This window comes from Struthio camelus, chromosome 9 (genome assembly GCF_040807025.1).
Source record: "Struthio camelus isolate bStrCam1 chromosome 9, bStrCam1.hap1, whole genome shotgun sequence".
Taxonomy (NCBI): domain Eukaryota; kingdom Metazoa; phylum Chordata; class Aves; order Struthioniformes; family Struthionidae; genus Struthio; species Struthio camelus.
Window position 1 is genome coordinate 10,031,468 of NC_090950.1, and position 22,197 is coordinate 10,053,664.

Here is a 22,197-nt window from a genome sequence, read left to right on the forward strand (position 1 = left end):
TTTCTTTAATCTTTTGTCTGACTGATCTGTGGCTCAGCATGCAGGTAGTATTTTTATTTTAATGTAAAAATTGTTCAAATGAGAAGAAATAATTGACTCAGATATGACTTTCTCTTTTTCAAATACATTCCAGGGTTGTTGTTCTTTTTTTTAGCAGCCTGTGTGCTGACACATCCACATTTTTGCCTCTAAATAATGGGCTGGCCTATACATACTCTATTTCATATATTAATTTTCTAATTCTTTCTTTTCTCTGTCTCTCTGCATTATCAGTTTTATGTGCTTGGAAATAATTAACTTGTTACATATACACTGAAGCTTTCAAAACATGTCTATTCAGTGAACTGCCTTGTCTTTAAGGGAAGAATATAATTTAGCGTTTCCAACACAAGCAGTTGTACAAGGAACAAAAACATTGCAAACAATAGACGAAAGGAGAACGGAGCAAAGCTATTCACTTTAGCTGCAGTAAGAGTGGCAAACACTTAGCAAACTAATAAAACCTTCTTTAAATTCAGAGGAACTAACAGCTTAGGTGGAAAACAGAAAAAAAAACCTCTTTAGATGGTACACGTCAGAAAAGTAGCAGTATGTTAATAGTTGCTTTTGTTATAGAAAAGCAACTAGCCAAGATATGTGTTGATAAACAGGACAAATATCAGAAATAGCTGTGTGGTTTCCTTGGTGCCCTTGGCTCCACGTCTCCTCTGGCGCCCCTGCTGCTGCTGCCCACCAGTGCTGGGAATGGCCCTGGCGCAGGCCCACAACGGGCCAGGGAGAGTGTGTTCAGTCAAGCAAGTGCTTGACCAGCTGGCCGGAGCCTGGGCACATTTCCTGAACCTATTTTAATCAGGAGTATAGATGAGACCACCGAGATCCTGATATAAGATGAGCCCACTGATACTCATTCAGTGCTTGAATTGGTGAGTGCTGCTCAGCCTGAGCCTCTGCATCGCATAGGAACTAGTTACAAATGATTCATAGCAAAGCCTCCTAAAAAAAGGACAATTCACTATTTTTGTCTGGTGAGCATCCCGACTGCTGCTCTTCATGTGCAGAATGAGTTCCATTAGAAAAAAGAAGTGTTTGGGGAAAATAACTTTTGGATTTAATTCTTCTTTATTTCACATATGTAATACAAACTGGATTAGAGATGTGATTTCTTGGCAACTGAACTCTGTGGAAGTTTTGCTCCAAGCCGCTGGATATTACGTTTTGAAGCAAAACTCAGTGAAATCAATGGTTGCTGATCCTCTGGATTGCATGGGCTTGAAATGAACCCTTTCTTGCTTCACCATTCATGGCACTGTAATAAATGATTTCTTCAGATTAAATACTTGCATTATAATAGAGCTCTTGCTTCATCAGGACGGTAATTAATAATCTGTGATGAAATAGTATAGTTTACAGTTAAACAGTGGAGAGCAAAAGCAGAATTATAACTTTGGGGGGAATTATACTGTTCGTTTTTCTGTCCTGCTGCTCCTGTTGTTATAAGGTGCCATGGGAATTAAAATCCAAAACATTGATATAGTTCTCATAAGAAAAGCAAATGAGCTAACAGTTTTCTCTCAGGAACCTTAAATAATCAATACTTTATTAAGCAAAATATGACTTAAAGCATGAAAGCTGTAACTATTGTTCGTATATATCTAGTCAGTCTCTTCTTGTTTCTTGTATGATAGCCTAAAAAATTCATCCTGCTGCCTGTTCATGGTACATCTGAGTTGAAATACTGTATATCCTGCAGTGTTTTGAAACTGGGCTTACTGAAATGAGCACGGCTTCTTAGCAGGGACTCTCCCTAATTCGAAGAGCAGCATCTCAGTACAGCATCCTCAATATAAGTTCCCTTATTGTTACTGTCCGTGTAGAGCTCTCATTTATCTGCCATTGCTGGCTGCATGAGATCCAGTAGTTTTCCTTATGACTTGTGCCCAAGATTATCATCACAAAAGAGCTAATAGCAATACAGCTGAGGTGTTCATCGATAATTTAGCAGCAACAGAATCCCAGCGTATTTTCCACAAAGGGGAAAAAAAAAATCTTTGAAGACTCTGGCAATATTCAGCATTACCTCTTTCTCATTTATTTTCTAAACTTAGTGTACTATTGGTCTCTTTGTGGTCAATTTTTATAGTTCTTTCTCATGCAAAGCTGTCTTTGATCTGGAAAGGTAAAAAACAATTGCAAAATGTCTTCATTTCTGATGTCCTCACTTGGCTTGTTGTTTTCTTAATTTTTTCTCCCATTCCTTTTTCACTTTGCCCTTCCCAAAAGTTGATAAACTGATTCATCAGCCTGTGCCAGCCCATCAGAAGCCTTTTTAAGGTATATACTAATCTGAAAAAGCTTAGCTGTAAGTTGGTAAGACAGCAGTATTTCCCAAGTCAGTAATTACCTCATTTTCAAGACTAATCACAAATCCAGTTGTATAGATAATTCCCCATTTAATAATAGAAAGACAGTGGATATTAGAAATTCCAGAAAAAAAAAAGGGGGGAGGGACAAAAAGGAAAAAGAAAATTGATAAAAAGTTGCCATCAACTAGATTTGCCTGTTCCAAAAGGGCATCAAGGAGGTCGCATGGGGTAAGAGGAGGAAGAAGCGTTTAATCTCTCTTGCAAAGGCTTTGGGCACAAACGTGATCCTCTGAGCCTGAGCACCCCGGGGAGAAGGAGTCAGCACAGCGAGGAGGTGACGTCTCACCCTGCTTCCCGTTTCACAGCGAGCCTGCGCAAGAAAGAAGGAGACACTTACTCGGGGAACAGAGAACTGCAGCAATCCCAGTGAGGCGCTGCAGGGTATCTTAGGCTCACAGGAGTTTCCACTGAAGTGGCAACATAGCCAGAATTACGGTCTGGCCCTTGTTCTTGCTTTTCATTGACATTACAAAACTATGTCGGTCTTATGTAGGTCTCTGTTCTGTTAATTAACAGTTTTATCGTACATCTGAGATACCATGGACTGGCAGAACTTCCTAACTCACTTCCACTTATGCAGAAACATATTGCTATTTCAGATTAACGATGCAGAAGTAGTAATTGTGTTTGTTTAATGGTTTTCGGTGAGATATGAGCCCTCTGTCAAAAAGTAATTTGTATGATGGGATACAGACAGAAGCAAGACAGTTGCCTGCGTATAATTCCTCAGATGAAGGCCAGGTGCTGCTCAGGTTACTACAACTTCTGCTGTTTTTTTACCAAGAATTTCTTGTGTTCAAAATCAATTTATCTGAGGGATTTTTGCTTCTCCTAAGAGATGAATTTCTTCTGCAAATACACTCAGAGACACAAACAAAACCCCTCTACATTTATTTACAACATGAAATATGTACAAAAAATTGGTAGCACAGTCCTTACCTACTGCCCTGCTGGAGCCCACTAAGGCAAAATGGGCAAAGCTGGCTAACTACCATAAAAATTCTTTGACCATTACTCATTTGGACTGAAAATTTAATTGAGGTTGACTTTGTTTAACTCCTGCAAACATTTGGAGATGAAGTTCTAATCACTCAAAGGTTTGCAGAATATGAACTTTAAATATGCGCACTTAAAATAGTCAGGTACTTGGAAGATATTTAAGTTATATATGGAAAGCAGAAATTCTTGTCACCATGGGATTACTAAGTCCCTGTGCCAGAGCAAAGATAGAAAACTGATTAAAAAAACCAGATCAATACTTGACCACATGTTTTACAGCTAAGATCATCAACGTGCACTACTATTATTTAATGTGCATGTTCAGAAGAGAAATGTAAGTGTGAACTCAGCATCCAAGAGGTAGATTTTCTGTCTGATAACCCTAGAAATGATACCTCAGGCAAGGCAAGTGGGGGAGAAGGGGCTCTGGACCATAGCAAGGAGTATATAATGGTATAACTGCCTAGATTTCCTAACTCTTCGCTTTCAGAATTTTAACATACTTGATTTCAAGAAAAATGCACATTTTTTTTGTCAGGTTGGTGTTCACCTTTAGAGAACAATATCTAAAATTAACTGCATACCATTAAATTACGTGTAAGCTATGTATAATTAGCAAGTAGTGCCGTACGATAGGAGGAAAGGTAAGGAATGCAACTGCCAGTGCTGAGGACCTTGTGTCCGCACTATAGCTATTTGATGACTTTTACCTCAGGCTAGGCCTAGTGAGGTCCTGTGGACTGAACAAGTGTTAGCAGCTGGAGGGCACTAAGCGGGAGCCGGGGCCGTGCCTTCTGGTTTTGTGTCATCTGACAGAAATGCCGTTCACGTACGCTGCAATTACTCCGCAGCGGGAACCAAAGCATGGCAGGCTGGGAGAACTATTTTTGCTTGAAAAGTGCAAAAGTGCCCCTGATCCAAACTGCAGATATAATGTAGATGCACCTTTTCATTCTTAACTTTCTTTTAACAACATGGGGTTTTGCTTGTTTTGGTTTAATTATTATAATATCTATTGCTGCTGATCTTAAACTTCCAATAAAAAAATTGAAAGAAAAAACTTAAAGGAAAAAGCTTACAAGAAAAACTTGATATATTTAATATACAATAAAACAAACTTACCTTAACTGAGTTAGTTAAAGGTGGGAGCTGACACACGGAAAGCTTGTGTTGAATGCTCTAAGCAATCAAGCTTTTTGTCTAATGCAACGTGCTGTGATGTCATTTAGTTAAGCTGAGTGAGAGGTTCATGAGAGATGGGGTACCGGAGAGTCCAGCTGAACCTGCTGAAAGCTGTGGGTGGTCCGTATCTGTCCTTGCGCTCCCTATCCCCACCACGTATTACCTCTCCAGCAGCGTCGTGTCTCGCTGTCCAAGTGGAGACTGAGAGATTTAATTTTCCTTTCACTGGGGAGTTGCATTCACCTTACATTCAGAGCGTGGCTACCAGGAGCGTTATTGACGTTGCAAACCTCCATCGAAAGTAGGGAAAAACAATGATGTACTACTTAAAAAACATTTTAGGAAAATCAATAATTGCTTATTGATTAACAGGCAATTTTAACCTAGTCAAGGGACAGGATATTTTCTATTGATACACGGACATCTGAAATAACTTTACAGTCCTTCATTGTTTGGTGTTTTAATCATGTCTTTTGCTTCATCTATGAATTGATAGCTATCAAGCTCTAGAAGCTCTTGGAGAGTAATAATTTTTCATATGACAATAATAATTTTTCATATTATCAAAACTAAATTGCAGCCTTTTTAAACCAAAAAGTGACTAAAACATAGAAACCATTTTGTCATTGCCAGTGACAGATGAAATGCAAATGTCAATCATTTTTGGAACTATTCTTCAAAGTTATATTTTCCTACTGTTTATTGATGGTGAGAAATTTCACTGGAAAAAACTGAAGTTTCTGCAGCAAGACTCTAATGAGAGCAAGAAGATGCAGCTCTCTGAAGAGAGGCTGTGCTTCTCTGCCTTTTTATTTTGCTAGTCCAGTATTTGTAGTATTTCAGTCACTAATCACAGAATCACAGAATCACAGAATCGTTTAGGTTGGAAGGGACCTTGGAAGGGCTAATACATGCATTCTGCATTCATCGCTACCTCAAGCTTCACTGAAGTTTACAATCCCCAAAACAGGAAATTCTCAGTTACTCAGGAGACCAACCAATACTCTCCCTGAAAGTGTAGTAAAATATAATTTTCCAAACCAGAGCATTTTCCCTAATGATATTCTATAGGGAAAATAAGGAATATACTTCATCCAGAATCCTGTGTTGTGTTTCCAGAAAGTGAGTGAATGAAAAGGGCATGATAAGTCATTTAACCTCATAATCTTTTTCTAGCACAGAAGAGAGTGATAGGGAATGGGACTGAGAGGAGGCATTGCATATCAATGAACTACTTCCCTGAATTACTAGGATCTGTTGGCAATGACCATTTAATCTGACACTTAGTATAGGTCCACAAGAGCTGGTAGTATAGGGATGCAGTGTAAATTTGGAGCACAGAATGCACCTGGGAGAATCCCATCTGTCTGCTTTAAGGTGTTTTGCCCTGAACCGCTGCACGTATAGAAAAGTCTTCCAATTTTTCTCTTTCTTTCTTTCTTTTTTTTGAAAAAGGTTCCTTGCTGAATTTGTATTTCTATATTAAAATATATCATTTGGGGAATTTTAGAATAATTACAGTGTTTGGCATTTTTACTGTTAAAGACTTAGTCCTCCTGGAAACTCTAAACCTTTCTGGAGATCCAAGACGTAAGTGGAATATAAGTATAGCTGCTGTTCGGTTATCAAGAGCAGTACAGACATTGCGGATTTGGAAATATATTTTCTTCTGACTAAATTAATAGCTTATTTGTCCTCAGGTGTCTTATAGTTTACTGTGAGTAGTAAAAATAATGTTTCACCTAAATCTATGGTGAAGGGATAGCCGTGCATCTGGAACTGAGCTCTTTGGAGATTGTCCTTTCTTTAGTTCGGGAAAATGGGATGAATAAGATTATATTTCTGAGAACTCATCTTATCTCTTGGAATGAAGAACCCCCCCAGCTCTGCCCTGTGTATGTGACTCCACTCTGATGTTACTCTGCGTATCTCAAACTCATCTTTTAAAAGGGACTTGATCGCAATTCATTTGTTTGGTTTCAGCTGATTTTTATTGAAGTTGAACTTTACAGAGTCCTGGGGATAGCTATGTGGATGCATTTCAGCACTACATCTCTCTGATGTAATTTTTCCATTATTTCTCATCTTTGGAAACACTATTTCAATTACAACTTTTCTAATTTCTTTCCAGTCCATGCTCTTGCTCATCTGTGCGTGATGTGGTCACTGTGTTTAAAACCACAAAACCCACCAAAGTTTCCTTTTTACATACAAGAGTACAGTTACTGCCAAGGAAACTAGTATACTTAGAACAGTAGAAGTCAACTACAGCTGCATAGTATGAGGTACTGCTGGAAAATAGTATCCAAATACGCTGAGCTGCTTTGATGCAGACGGATTATCAGTGTTGCTGAGCTGCTTTGATGCAGATGGATTATCAGTGTTGGTCTTAAAAGAAAAAAAATCCAAATTTATTATATTTTTTTTCCATAATGCTGAAAAAAATCTACAGGTGCCATGACTCACAGCGGCCAGGTCGTTCTCCATCTGCAGCACGCCTGGAAGGCGCGATGTCTCTGGATGGCACTCTTTACCTAGGTTCCTAGTGAAATCGTTAGCTGCTGTGAGGGTCAAGTCTTGCTAAGTGATGGACCAGAATGCAAGCAGAACAGAACAAAATCTAAAGTGGTTACCTTCAAGAAATTTGCATTACAAGAAAACAAAATAGCCAAAGTATAAAATTATATGGTTACAATATGCAAGAGAAATCAGACATGGACAAAAAGATGGGAAATTATTAAAAAATTGTCATTAAGCCAGAAAAGGAAGAACAGCTATTGAAAGTAACTAGTTCAAATTTAGCGTGAGGAAAAATGTTTGCAGTGAATGAAAAATCTTTATCCACATGATCATTTTTTGACATTCAGTCTGGTACAATAAGTTGGTAACCAAATAATAGGAAAGGCAGCAGTTACAAGGATGTTAATAGCCATGTAGCAATTCCAAGATTTGGCAATATTTGTATAGTAGAGTATACTTTTCCTGCAAAGGCTTTCTTTTTTATTTTGAAGATTGTGAGTTGGTGAAGGGAAGCTGTGATTGCCGCTTGATGAATAAATGGAGGCTATTTAGGTATTACTTTGGAAAAACTCAGGTTTGTTATAAATGCAGCGTGAAGTCCTCCCAGGTTCTGTGCTAGTTTACACTAATTGAGAGTCTGACACTTTGTTCTAGCACTTCAGGAAGTACCATTTAGAAAAGATACAGAAATAAGAAGAAAGTAGGAACAGCAGGTATTGATTAATATGGAAAGTTTTGAGGCAGAAAAAGATAAAATAAATGTTCATTTAAAGGTTAAAGAAAATAGGAAAAAATATGAGAACTTTAGTTCCAAAAAAGATAAATGGCAAGAAAAAACAGATCCTACACAATTTTTGTGATTCAGTTTTATGAGGGCTACAGTGGCTAGCCTCAGGATGCATAGAAATATTATTATTTTTCTCTTCAGGTTTGACTCTGTACTTTTAAAAACTTATCATTTTGCATTTTTAGATGGGCTCCTAAGGTCATGCTGGATATTTCTTGTTCTTCTACCTCCACACGTTAAAATACCCATGTTCATATCCCCACAGGAACTCCTGTCTCACTTAAAGTCTATACAAAGCTGAAAGAAGAATGTCACAAATTAACATGAGATATAAACTTAGGAACAGGGTACCAATATACATTCCTAACTTTATCATGCTGTTAGAGAACGTGCATTTTGTGAAAGGGAACTTAGGAGTACACCAGTTGGTCTGAAGGCAAGAAATATGGGAAAGAAGAAATGTTATGAAGGAATAAATGCTTTGAAGGGTTTTTGCCTGCTTTGCCTTTGGGTGATGGCATTTGCTCCCAAGAAGCAAGACTGCTGTAGTTTTGGTGGGATACTGAAGTTCTCATTTCCTCTGGATATTAAAGTTATCTAAAGCGCTACCATCCAAGTTCAGCAAGCATGAAGTTCATCCCATAAAGCACTGACATAGTATTCCAGAAGATCACATTTTTACCTCTCTAAGTATAGAAAAAATGGTTACAGAGACACTCCCTGGTTCAGTTGGTTGCAAAACAGCACTAATTTCATGAGCTAATACTCTGCAGAGAGCATTATACACTTATGCTGGGCACCCTCCATTAACTTCCCTTTCTCTATTTGATGCAAGTCAGTGCGGGTGCTGATCTACCCCTGTCTAATGGGATCCGACTACACCATCTCACATATTGATTTAGGTCCTGGGGCCCACGATGGCAGCTTTGATCATCCAGTATCTTATGAGTAGGTTTATTGCTTCTGGGGCTCAATTGCAACTACAAGAGAGTAGGAGAGAAGAGAAAGGTTGTTCCCTTTTAATAACAAGAATGACACTGAGAACACTTTCGTAAAAGAAATAAGGAAGAATCCTGGCTGTTTTTGAATCATGTTTTTATGATTCATTAATTTTTCCATTGAAGTAGTTCTCTAAAGCATAAATAAGTGGGGGGGGAAAAAAAAAGCTGAAGGCAACACACAGCAGCTTACCACAAAGCAACAGCCAGCACTTTAAATGTAAATGTAAGATTGCATTGCGTCTACGTTTAGACAGCTATCACAATTTTATTTTGTTTGTTTTTGCAAACTATTCTGGCTGTTAGTAGCCTGGGTTAAAAAGTTGTCATTCCTGACTTGTCGCTAACTACCAGTTACTGCCCTCTAATAGGGATAACCGTCCAGCAGTTCTGATGATTTAACTGACGAATTTGCCTGATCATTGTTTGGGCTCCCTTCTGTAAAATTACCTGGGTTAGGAAAAAACCTTTCAGAATAATGAGGAGGTTTTTTTTTCTTTTTCTTTTTTTTGGGAGGGGAGAGGAGGAGGACTTGGATCCCTGTACAGATCCAGGCTTAGGAATGGTCATATAAAGCATAAGTTACACTTCTGGAACTGAGGAGGAAGTAATTTGTGGTGAGTGGATGTGTGAAGCAACTGTGAGTACTTTATCTAGCCGACCATAAGCTGAAACAATACCCATAATTGTGGCTTACACTCAGTGTTTTGAAAAACTAATGCAAGGATGGACTTCCCAAACTGGAAAAATATTTATTCACTGTTTTTTCTGGCTCAAGTTTGTTGAAATTAAGTCTTGGCTGTAAGCACAATACTTAGTCAGTATTCCATAATCTCGTACTGTATCTTTCCCAGCTTAGATCCAATGCTGAAGTTGAAACCCTGTGTTACTTTTATTAAAAATTAGCAAAACATGTGCTAGTTTTCTTGTACTCTGCTGACAATCTCATCAATGTTATAAAAGAAAAGATGATCTTTGCTTCCAAATTCTAATTAAATCAGGTAAAGATGTTGCCTTAAATATCTAAAAAGGAAAACACTTAAGAAGGTTAATAGGATTTCGCATTTCCTCTCACCACTGAAAGTGAAAAGGCAAGTACCTAGTAGGTGTTAGCTCACTGGTAAATATTAAAACAGAGTGAGAATCCTTTTTTTATTAAAAATAAATAATATGAACACTGATAAAGAGTCAGACAATCCTCTGCGGCTTCCATCGGTAGACCAGTGGAAAAGGGTTGCTTTCTTTATCTTTTTGGAAACTGAACACACTATTGTGTGTTCAAAAACTCCCTATGTCTGTGAATATGGAAGAGTACAATCTCCAGCTAAAATTGTATGGGCAAGGTAGGTAGTAATATATAATCATGCAGGAAGAAATTTGGATAGAAGATGACTACTCTTGCAAAAACTACTGCAGGAGCCTTAACGAGACCATGCTGTCAACACTTGTTACATAAATCAGTCCAAAGAAAGCACAAGCAGGAGTGCGACCGCAGTAGGACGTTAGCTCAGAACCGAGTCACATCTCCTGCCAAATTACCATCTTCCTTTCCTGCCAGACACAAGTCTTTTATACAGGTGGAGGTCTCCATCAAAGGGCTATTTTTATGTGATTAAGTGAGGTCAAATCAACATATGACAATTCTATTTCGCGATCTCACATTATATAAACCAAGCAAGGTTCGTAACATGTTAAAAACAAATACTGCCTTTGAACTAAAAGCTTGAGTCTCTTGTGGAGCCCGGAATAAGATCAGTGTTTGTTGCAGTTTAAGAGCGTGGTAAAGCAGAGTTTCAGTATTAAGGCTTTGAATAACAAAGCCGAGGAACTAGTTGCACATTTTCCATTATAGTGATTAGGAAACGTGGGCTTAAATTTCCGTACACTTTCAGAGTTCCAATTTGCACTCTTAGAAAGAAATTACAACATTATACGCCATTATACGGGATAATGCTATAGACTATTGGCAGTGCTAATTTCCAGCATTTTAGTTTTGTGGCTTCAGTTGAGTTCTTAATGCTATTTAAGCAAATACAGTTCTTTCCCCACCTTCCATGTGGTTCCTCCTGCTGCAGAAAAGCCTTTTATTAAAAATGCTTCCTGATTATTATAGAACACATTTAGTTATTATTCAGATGGTTCGTTTATTAAGAATAAATAATGTAAATCTATTTCCTTCTACTTAATTAACATATTAGCAGGTGCAGCATATATGGAAAGAAATGTTTGTATTTATACTTACTGCTCAGGCTGTGTTTGTTCTATTCTACTTGATGGCGACCTTACTTATTTATTAAAAGCTACTGACCGGAATAAGGCTCCAGGGAAACGCTCGCAAGCTTCTAGAGAGGCGACGGAACCTGTGGTGGCAATGGCAAAGTGCTACATCATTCCGCTCAGTTCCTCTAACATTCAAGGCAGGTTTCAACTCGTAGAGCAAAAGAGCAAATACTCTGGAAGACCCTGGGCTTATTTCAAACTTGTGGTAAAGAAACATAAATTACAACAGTGTCATTCCTGCTGGATTTGGCACACATAAAAATAAGTACTTTCTGTGGCTAGCAGGGAGAAATTTTATTTCCATTCTCTTAAAAAAAAGTCGATACTGATTATTTCCCTACTCTGTGATTGCAATATCCGACTTTTATTTATAGTACGAAAATGCAGGCACTATAATGCTATATTTTAAATCTATTTTCTTCTTTAACATGGCATATATGCCATGCCCCTTCCCCCCCCTCCTTTGTCCTCTCTGTCTTTTGTGCTCTTAGGCTGCCTGCACCATTGTTAACCTCCGCACCTTCCACGAGGGCAGGAGCTATGTAACTAACATTTATTACAGATTTAGTTCTGCCTTTTTTACAGGCTATGTTATTTCCCTACAGGAAAACATATTGTCACATTCTTTGGTAATACATAGACGTCTTATAAATGCAATCAAGTCTAGATTCCTGTGGCTTATTTGAGTATTTGTTTGTTCATTTTAAACTACACATTAAGTTTAGCGTGGTTTGATTTGCGGCTTTAAGCACTCAATCAGATTATGCTCTTCACCATCCTGGTGTTATGCAAACACGCAGCAATATCCTGTTAAACCAATAAAGGACGGTGAACCTAAGACTGCTCCCGTAATGAGTGCTACGATGGGGCTTGCTGTAGGATCCAAATTGTCTGTATTTACTTATGCATGTACTTACATATGAACAACAAGGTGAATGTTGTAATGTTGAAACAGACCTTCTTTCGTGGCTTCTTTTGTTTTTGATGCTTTTTTTATTTTGTTTTTTATTTAATGGAGTCTAATATGCTAAACAGTAGACTGATACTACTTTGTACCTGAATATGTTTACTTAAATATTCCTGCTAAACTGTCACTTCTTTATTACTTAGAATAACTGAGAGGATCATCATGATACTATTAACTTTTATTTAGAAAACATGATCATTACAATGGTTAAAATCCCCTGACCTTGGGGCTATCCAGATCTCTTCTCTGGCTCTCTGGGTAAATCCCTTCCTCCAGAAGTATCTTGAATCCATAGTGGGAAAAATATGATAAAGGTAATTTTACATCTCTAGACTCAAATGGATCTTTCTGATTGACTGTCTCCAACGTCAGGTCCATGTCAATAATTCTCAGTGAATGCGTGACTATGACCTTTTCCCCCTTGTTTTATAATTTCTGTTTCGCAAGACCGATAAAACACGTCCGAACAATGTGAGTTTTTGTACTTCTCTGTATGGGATATTGCTCTTCCCAGGTGGTTCTAGGCATGTGCCTGCATGGGTCTCAGGTCAGAAGTAATCCTTCAGTAATGACCTGTTTGGGACTAAATAATACCTCTTCATACTGTAACAACTGTGTCACCAATTTATATAAGCACAGATTGAAGGCTACACTCCTTCAATTATGCAGTAGAAAGAGTAAAATGAGTAAAGCATTGCAGCTTGACTTTTGCTTTCTTAAACCGTGGGCAAGGCTGTAGAAGCTAATGGACATACCTGGTTGCAGAGCAGCATAAAACATAGGTGTTAATGATAACTGTTCACTTTAAATTTCTATCTAGTGCTCCTTCATCATCATCATTTAAATGTAATTCTCTCTGTCTACATCCATAGCTTGCACATACCAGAGAAGACCGCAGAAGGCCCAGTCTGTCATGTCAATAAACAAATAAAATCAGCTAAAGAGGAGAACAGTTTTTGATTAAGGTACTGGAACTGAAATTAATTTTTGTTTCTGCCGCCAATATCATGTGATCCCAGTGCAGTTTCTTCATCTTTTTGTACTTCAGCTCTCCACCTGTGGAATGGGGTGATGCTTGTCCCTTTGCATTCCTGTTATTTATTTAGACTTTAAGTTTGTTGGGAAAATAGATGTATCCCCCTGTACGTTCCTGCTGCATTCTTGCTTTCTAGATACCACCACAGAGTCAATTATATATAAAGACTGTTAATATGCTAGTACTTAAAAGAAGTATTTTCCTATTTTAGCTTCCTCAGAGACTTGCCAGTTCACTGTATCCAGTTCGCCCTCCTTCGAATTATGGTGCTGTATTTAGAGGTATACTATTTCAATATGTTGATCCATAGGTCATACGTCTAATCCTTCAGAAGGCGGAACGTTGCGTTACAGACCTTCTCCCGCTGTTTGCCGCATATCATTTTTTAAAGTTAGCAACCTGTAAAACCCAACAGATTTTGAAGTTCCTTCTGTGCCTCTGCAGCCTTTGTCAGTCTGACTGCTATAAATACAGAGAGACAGTTGCAGCCCGGTGCGCAGCGAGGTACCCTGTAATTCCCGTTAATGTTGATAGCTAAACCTCTCTACATTTTATTTACCGTTTTCCTAGTAAAATTTCTTATTTACTAGTTTCCATAGCGTAATTAGCTGAGCAACAACAGGAGCATTAGAAGGTTATCCCAGCCGGTACAAATAACATGAAAGTGACGCGGGGGAAGCGGAACAGCAGTGTGTCTCCAGCTGACCAGGGGCTGCATCGCAGCTCTGAGAAAGGGCTTGGGTCCTGGCTGCTCGGGGTCCCAGCCCACGTGTTTTGTGTGCCTGAGCCGGAGGAGGAGGAGGAGGAGGAGGAGGAGGAGGGGATGCTGCTTTCCATCTACTCAAAGCGGTTTGCTCAGCGAATCACGCGTACAGTGACATATACAGAAAGAGTAAACATGGTGAAGACCCCAACCCCCAGGACTTTACCCGGTGCCTGCGCTCGGCTGCGCGGCGTCACGCAGCGCGCACCCCAGCCTCGCGCTGGGCCTGCCCGTCGGCGGGGCAGCCGGGGCGGCAGCTCGCCCCCCGCCACCTTCCGCGCGGCCGGTCGGTGCGCAGCGCCCCCCCCCCCAGCGGATCAGCCGCGGGTGCGGCGCTACTGACCCCGCGACGAGTCCCGGCTGGCGCCGCCTTTCGGGCCCTCAGGCCGCTGCCGGCACCCGGCGCCTCTCCCCAAACTTCCAGCGCTGCCCCCCTGCCCCTGCCCCTGCCGCAGCCCCCGCCCCCGCCCGCGCAGGCGCAGGTGCGCGCAGCCGCCCCGCCCCGCGCGCAGGTGCTGCACCCCCCCCCCCGCTCCCCGCGGGGCGGGGCGGGGCGGGGCGGGGCGGGGCGGTGGCGCTGCCCCGCCGGCAGGGTGCGGAGCCCCCCCGCCCCCGCCCCGCTCATGAATATTCATGTCTCGCCGGGCCGTGACGTCGGCGCGGTCCCGGGCGGGAGCCGGCCGTGAGCGTGGATGAGGGAGCGGCGGCGGCGGAGCAGCGGCAGCGGCAGGAGCCCGCACCGCCCGCACCCACCGGCCGCGGGGCCGCGATCCACGCGGGGGCCGGCGCCGCCGCGGCGATGCGGCCGCGCTGCTGGGCGCCGCCGGCGCTGCTGATGCTGCTGCTGGGGCTGCTGCTGGGGCTGGGCAGCCTGCTCGCCGCCAAAGGCAGGTACCGCGGGCGCGGCCGGGGCCGGGCTGCCCGCGGGCTGGGCGCCGCGGCGGGGCCGAGGGGGCTCGGGCGGGGGCCGCGGCCGGGGCAGCCCGCGGGGCGGCGGGTGCCGGGGGTCGCTGCCGCCTCGCGGCGCTGCGCTCGGCTCGGCGCTGCGCTGCGCGGGCCCCGCGGCCGCTCGGCCGGCAGCTCCGGGCGAGCGCTGCCCCCCGCAGGGTCCCGCTCTGCCCGCGGCCCGCTTCCTCTTCTGCTTTCTTTAACCCTTAATTGGTCTTTTTTTTTTTTTTTTAACTTGTTCTCTCGACATCGCCTTCCTGCAGCTCTGGTCTGAGTTTCCAGCTCTAAGTTTTTAAAACTTGGAGAGCTCTAGGTGCAGTCTAGATTTTTTTCAGGTCGTTGAACAATTTAAAAGCGATTTTTTTTTTAATAGAAAAGACTTTTACTTTTTACTGTACCTTGCCGATATAGAGGGAAGACTTAAGGGACTGTATTTAAAAAAAGGAGATAGAAGAATAACTTGGATGAGTCCTGGCTTCCAGAGGAAACGGTTTCTGGCAAACATTGCCTCAGCTTCTTTTTAAAATTAATATATGTCAACAGGAGAAGGGAACTGCTAGCCCTGTTGTTAACCCAGTGCATATCTTTAGGTCCTGGTGGGATCAAGTGTTTTCACAGCAATTTTGCTATGCTGAGTAACAAATCATGAGCATTTTGATGGAATTATTTTCCACCTATTTATTTTCTTATCACGTGTGTTAAGATAACTGTCTCCTTTACAGGGGTCTTTTCTTCTGATGAATTTGCCAGGCTTTGCCTCATAGGAGGCTGCGTAAGTGTTGCAGGCAGCCTCGGGAACAGGTCTGCGTTCCTGTGGGGTCTGCTCTGTGTTTGACCGCTGGAGGGCTGCAAAGAGCACTTTTGTACGCTTAACAAGAGTATATGTAGTGGTTAAAAATAGGTATTTAAGGGTGTTTATGTTGGTATGTAAGTGTTCTAAGCCTGTCCTTATTACTTTGCACACCTGTCTTGTTTTTAAAATCAGATATCATCTCAGACTATAACGCCGGGTTAGTAAACGAGGTAACGTATCTTGGGACTCTCTGCAGTTAGTATCTTGTATACTTGTCTCTGTGGACTCTGATTTTTTCCCGTCTGATCAGTTAAGGAAAGGAAATAGGGTTTATTTAAATGAGAAGAGAATGGTGCTTTCTCTGTTCTGTGAAGGTTTTTTGTTTTTCCTTTTTTTTCCTAAAGGAGGAAAATTTTAATTCAAAAGGCACTTACATACCCACAACTGAGAAGCCTGATATGGTAACTGTGAGGTGGTTGTTCAGCTTGGAGCTGGGTGCTCGCTGATGTGAGATGCCATGGAGAGCGTACCAGGCTTGTGGGCCACCTGCTGTGCGGGGGGGGAGCACGGGCAATCTCAAATATAATGGTCTTGAATCTTACCCTATTTCACCTGCTTTGCTCTCATAGTACTTTTCTTTTTCTTTTTTTTTTTTTTTTTTAGCCAAACCCAAGAACCTTCCTTCTGCAGTATATGTCTTTGAGGATGGGGAGAGAGATCACCCAGACCAGCAGTCCTGGTTCTCTTCATTCGTTAGTTGGGCTCATAGGAAAATCACAATTTTTTTTTCACAAAATTATCTCTGGGTTGTCAAGTTTCTTTGTTCCACATAAGAATAAAAAATGAGACTTTTTTTGAAATTTTACCAAAGGGGGAAAAAATGTGAGTGGGAATTGGGGAATAGGTAGTAGACAGTTAGGGAACTTAACCTGCCCGGTAAACATTCACGTTCAGTTCTTGGCGTTGCTAGTGTTATAGCAGGTTGTTGACCCTGGGGTTTCTAGCTTAAGTTTCAATTAAATGACTGTTTTTGACTGAAAAACAGTATCTTGAGAACATTTTTAGACAGCTCCGTTCAGCAAGACAGAGAGCCACGCTTTCTGGATTATTTGGAACTGTGTTATTTGTGTCTGGAAACTGTACGGACAGCCTCTCGCGTGGTCTTGAGTTATGTAAAACGGTATGCTGAAGGGCAAGGTTTTTCCGGCACGTTCAGGATGCATAGCTACGTGTGGACGCAAGCAGGGGGAAATGCCACCTGTGGCATTTCACTTCCACGTTCTGTCTCTCCACAGATCTATGCATAAGGCTGATCGCTGAACAGTTTAATAGGCAAATCTTAGAATGAGATAATAAATCATTTAAATGAAGTCCTAAAAAAAAGTTACCATATCCAAAATTCCTTAAGAAACATCACTATGACCTTAATTTTTAGGTACAACTGCAAGCCTCTCAGTTATCTAAATAACTAAGAGAATATTTGATTCCAAGTACATAGACAAAACTTGAAGTCTTAGTCATCCAGGGCACTTCCAAATCAGTGGAAAATTCAGTCCCACTTGGCAAATCCATTGGGAATACATCTGATATGACTATCAGCAACAGAAAAACAACCAACCCAGAGAGACACGGGCAGCATATTTTGCTTAGAAGAAAGCTTAAAGCCCAGGGGAAGAACTCCAGGACAAACATTTGAGAACTTCCTAGGCAGATGTTAGTGTGTGAATTAGTTTTTTGTGTAATGCTGTGGTTACTTGTCAATTTATTTATGGTAGATAATAATGAAGTACTTCCTCCCCACCCCCCATGAGTTCAAAGGAGATCTGTGGAGAAGTTAGAACATACTTTTTATTCCATGTCTCAAATTCATGAGAGGTAAAGTTGGCACAGTGTTCAGGCAGCAGACTGAATGGAGCAACCTTGCTTTCTGTTGCTAGTGATGCTTCCGGCTCACCACAAAACCATGGCGAAGACATGTAAATATTTCATGTTTCCATTTTCCTATCAATACGTGTAAATAGGACTAGTTGCTTTTTTATGAAGTGTTTTGGATGAAAAGGAATTCATGAAAAGTGACTTTCCTGTTTCGCAGGAGAAAAGGCGTCTGGCTATGAAATCCGAGTGTCCAGATATTGAAATGATTAAGTCTCAAAAGACAAAAATTGGAGTATTTGATACTGCTTTATTATTTAGGTATTTCAGCATAGAAGCCTGACAACATTGCGTAAGTTGACTTTACTGAGCTAGAATACATTTACCAGCCATGTTCATATCATTACCAATTTAAATTGCGTTATTTGGAAGGCTACCAAAGCTAGGAACCTGAGAACTTCAGAGCTCTGAAAGCATGTTTCAGTCATGAACAAAATATGTGCTGCTGGTAGACACCCGCTAACGCGTTCAGTCTTCTGTGGCTGAACATGGCGGGATGGCCTGAGAGAGGTGTAGAGTTAGTTTTGTCACTTTTCCTTTACGTGACAGCCCTCAGGCAGTGTCTTTCTTCTCCTTTTAAAGATTTGGAGAAGTGCATGAAAGCCGATTAGTATTCGTCAGAGACATCATCACCTTGTTTTGCTTGTTTACTGTTTAACTGGAAAGGTATAGTGATGATCCAATCCTCCTGCGCACCAATAGGCGTTAAAAGAGAGCAGAGCCGAAATTACTAATTCCATATAGTTATAGCCTTGCGTGTGTTATGAAACAGATGTTATTCCTAGGGCTCTTGAAAATTAAAGGTTCATTAAGATGTTACTTAAAATCTGATGGAAATATTAGAGCATACAAATTTCTCATTCACTTCTTGTGTGTTGGATTTCCTGTGTCAGATTGAGAGGATGCTCTGGGAAAGGAATGCCAAAGGTTTCATTCCAGCTTTCTAATACATTTCCTTTCTTGCCTTTGTAAAAAGCATATTCTTGGCCTCTTCTTGATCCTCATTTTGACTTGGTTGCCCCAAAGTGATTTGTTTGTTTTGTTTCTTTCATTCTCCTATGTTAGAAAAAGGCAAGAAGCTTGCTTGGCTCCTAGAGGGTGTCTGAGTGGTGTGGCTAGCACTTCATTTAGGCTAGAGAGCTTCCCTACTGTGGCATAAATAGTGGGAAAGCGGAAGATAAAATGCATTGTTTCTATAGCAAGCCAAATGCTGTGTGCCCTTTTATCCATGGCTTCTTTTTGCAACTATAGCAAAGAATCGGCTCCTAAGGTTCAGAATGTTTAATGTTACATGAGTAATTTCAAAAGACAAATTTTACAACTCAACAGCAGTGAGATTTGGCTTGAGTCACGCTTACAGCTTGTGTTCCTCTGTAAAAGGACCATAAATTAAGTGTAGCTGGCCTAAGAGACTTTTCTTTCGGTGTGAATTGTCCGAGAGCAGTCTGAAAAGATCAACTACTGGGTTATGCTGGCTATATACACAAAGCGATCTTTGACCTACTTTAGGGTTTTCTGCTGATAGAGCTTCAGTGTGCCTTCTCAGTCACTCAAATGTCTGTTGATTTGTTAAACAAAAATAAGAGTAACCCTTCAAACAAAACCAGACGTCCCAGTCTGCTTTAGAAGGATGCTCTAGAGGTCAGTAACAGGGTTGGGAGATCGCTTTCCTTATTGAAACCTCAGCTGGAGAAAAATCTTTGGTTTTAGGTGTTACAGTTCAAGTAGAGTCTGGACCAGCTGGAGACGGTGCCAACGGAAAACAGCAGGGATGATAAGTCTAGAGAGTGAGACCTGATCTGCTGAAGGAGTTGTGATATTTGACTGAATAAGAAAGAATTGAGGAACATGCATACCATTTTCAGATGCATCAAAAAGCTGCTGCAAAGTGGAAGACAATAACGTGTTCTCTATGTTCATTGTGCATAGGATAGGAAGTAAAGGTTAGGCTTTAGGAAAAACTTCTGATGTGATATTACAGAGCCTTTAAATGGAGGTCTTTAGCAACTATTTGGAGCAATACTAGGAAATATGGTTGCTTACACCCTCGATGGGGAGGAGAATGGATGCAATGAACTCCTTGGGCCCCTTTTCACTCTGATTTTTCCCGATTAAAATTTTCAAAGCATTCTCTACGTGAGAACTACCCAGAAACCCCAGCAGCAGTTCTGGGTAGTGGAGAATGAAGAGAGCTGGAGGCAATGCAGACACTTACAAAAGATTTTGCCACCTATGAGGCTCCTCCAGGCGCCTCTTACCCTTTCTTGGCCTCTCTACAGATGCTGCTTGCATCCTAGCAGCCCTCCTTGAGTGGCAGAAGCTGCAGCCGATACCTCCTGGGGACATTTGTATGCTCCTTGATGTGCTGCTCTAGCTATGCCTTTGCTAGGCACTGTTCCCAGAAGGCGTGATTTGGAACAGCTGCATGCAGTAGTATCTCCTCTTTTACTCTTTTTTAGAGTGGGCCACTGAATCACGATCTAGCAGTAGGTGCTTAAATCAATTATACGCGCTGCTTGCATCACTGATGCCAGACAAGGAGCTGTGTTGAGCTAACCCCCAAACCCTTCTTCATGGGAGAAGCGGCAGGATGTTGTGGATGCTAAACCTTCAGATGGATTCAACAAATCCTTACACAAATTCATGAAAAGAAAAAAATCCAATGTGCCTAAAAATATAAAGGCACAACCTTTTATTGAAGTAGTCTGTACAGTGTGTAGCTGGAGGCTTGGAGACTCTCCAGGCACGGTACCATGTGTGTTCTTCTTTACCATAGGCACTTGGACACTCTCAAGGAGAGGATGCAAGGCTTGACTGTCCCTTGGGCTATTGTAGGGTGCCTGTGGTCCTAACCAGACAACCCGGTAAACGCAGAGGGTGCCACTTACAAAATTAGCTTGCTTGCTGAACACCAGTTGCACTGTTGTGATCAAGTTAATGGTTTTATGCTGAATTTAAAAAATATCCTAGCTTGTCTGAGGCTTAATTGTGGAAATAAAAAAGTCTGCTGTGTTCTTGGTAGCATACTGACAAGCCCATAGCAAACACTGTATAGGTGCTTTTGATAATTTCTGTTGAGGTAGAGAGGGAGATGGCTGCGAATCTGAAATCCGAGTCTGTCGAAATTTCAGAATTGGAAAGCGGGCAAATCCTGTTGTAGGGTTTAAAAAGCATCTGCTTCAAAAGGAGGGGAAAAAAGTATTGAAGAACTAGAGGTGGGAAGAAGACGACTAATGTCAGACTTGAGAAAGCCATTTGTTGTGTCAAAAAGAGAAGCTATTCTCTGATTGAGGTTGATGGTTGGATCCTGTTAGTCTCTTTTCTGTGGGCTTTAGTATGCTGTGATTATATAAAAATAAAAAAAGTTGTCATGATTCAGACAGGGTGCTTGTAAAAATAAGACGGAAGGAATTTTGCAAGAGACATTTGGGGCCTGATTGGAAGAGTTGTTTTTAAATCTGTCGCTGTACATAGAAGCAGGGTTACTTGTCTGTCACTTCTACAGTGTAATATATAAAGCATTTTCGGTAGCGACATACACCTCCCTGTACTCCATGTTGCTTTCTACAGAACAGCATAACAGGATGCCTGGTGGATAACTTATATAGTACTCAAAATATTTATACACATATTTACATATATGTAAAACATGCATGTAGATATGCTTTATATTTTAAAGGGGTTTAATATTATATACACATGGGCCTAAACACTTAACAACTGCGGAGTATAAGAAATGATGCACATGTGAATTCATTTTGCATTACACATCTCTAGAGAGATTGCAAAGCAAGGCTGGAGCGTGCCAAAATACTTGACTAGGAAGCGGAGATTCGCCAGGTGTGCTTTGGCGCAGTTACGTGTTCAGAGTAAACCCTGCTGTTGGAAGTAGGAAGCTGTGAGCCTTCGCTGCCAGGCTGGAAAATTGTGCTCGTGTAACTCAGCTTCTTCTGAACGTCTCTGAAGGTGCAGCGAGTAAGAATTTGTATTTTGTGTTTAATTTTATATTAATCGGAGTATTTATGCTCACTAACAGCTATACCCACTTGGAGAGAATTGCACACGTGCGCTGTGGGGCTTCATGCAAACATCTACAGGCAGCCCGCAAGGCTTGGCTTGCGTTTTCTTTTATGAACTGTGTGTCTACTGCGTAGACTAGATTAATGAGAGGAATTTAAATATTTAAAACATTGAAGCATACATTTCTGAAGTCTACTTTAGGAGAGTTTGCCCGAAGTGACTCTGTTTTTTGCTTTGTGTATTCCAAAAAAAGTATATGGTGATTGCTTATAATTGTCAGAGGAGGGAGTTATTAAAAGTAAGTTGTTTTAACACTATGCATTATATATAGTATCAAAACTGCAAGCAACTTCTTGATAGATCAGCATAAATGTTTCAGATAGAAAAATGTAGATAAGTGCATCTGAATCTGTTAATTAGACATTTGTAGCTCTTAAGAGCTGACATCTTTAAAAAAGATAAAAGAAGTCTCATGTTAAAGCATATTTAACCTAAATGGGATTTTGACTCCCAAAGCCCAGCACCTATCCCCCCAGCCAACTGAAAATC

At 41.1% G+C, this 22,197-nt stretch overlaps 1 protein-coding gene across 2 annotated transcripts in view; it reads left to right on the top strand.

Annotated features, from left to right (window-relative positions):
- The window catches only part of CLSTN2 (calsyntenin 2), a 595,520-nt gene that overhangs the window by 202,618 nt on the left and 370,705 nt on the right, over positions 1-22,197 (top strand). The window contains exon 1 of one of the 2 annotated variants that reach the window (XM_068954011.1): positions 14,645-14,842. The exons of the other annotated variant lie outside the window; for it this stretch is intronic. Within the exon in view, the coding sequence (XP_068810112.1) occupies positions 14,755-14,842 (88 nt within the window). The 5' untranslated portion in view covers positions 14,645-14,754. Of the gene's footprint in view, positions 1-14,644; positions 14,843-22,197 lie in introns of those variants that run through there. 2 annotated transcript variants of the gene reach the window in all.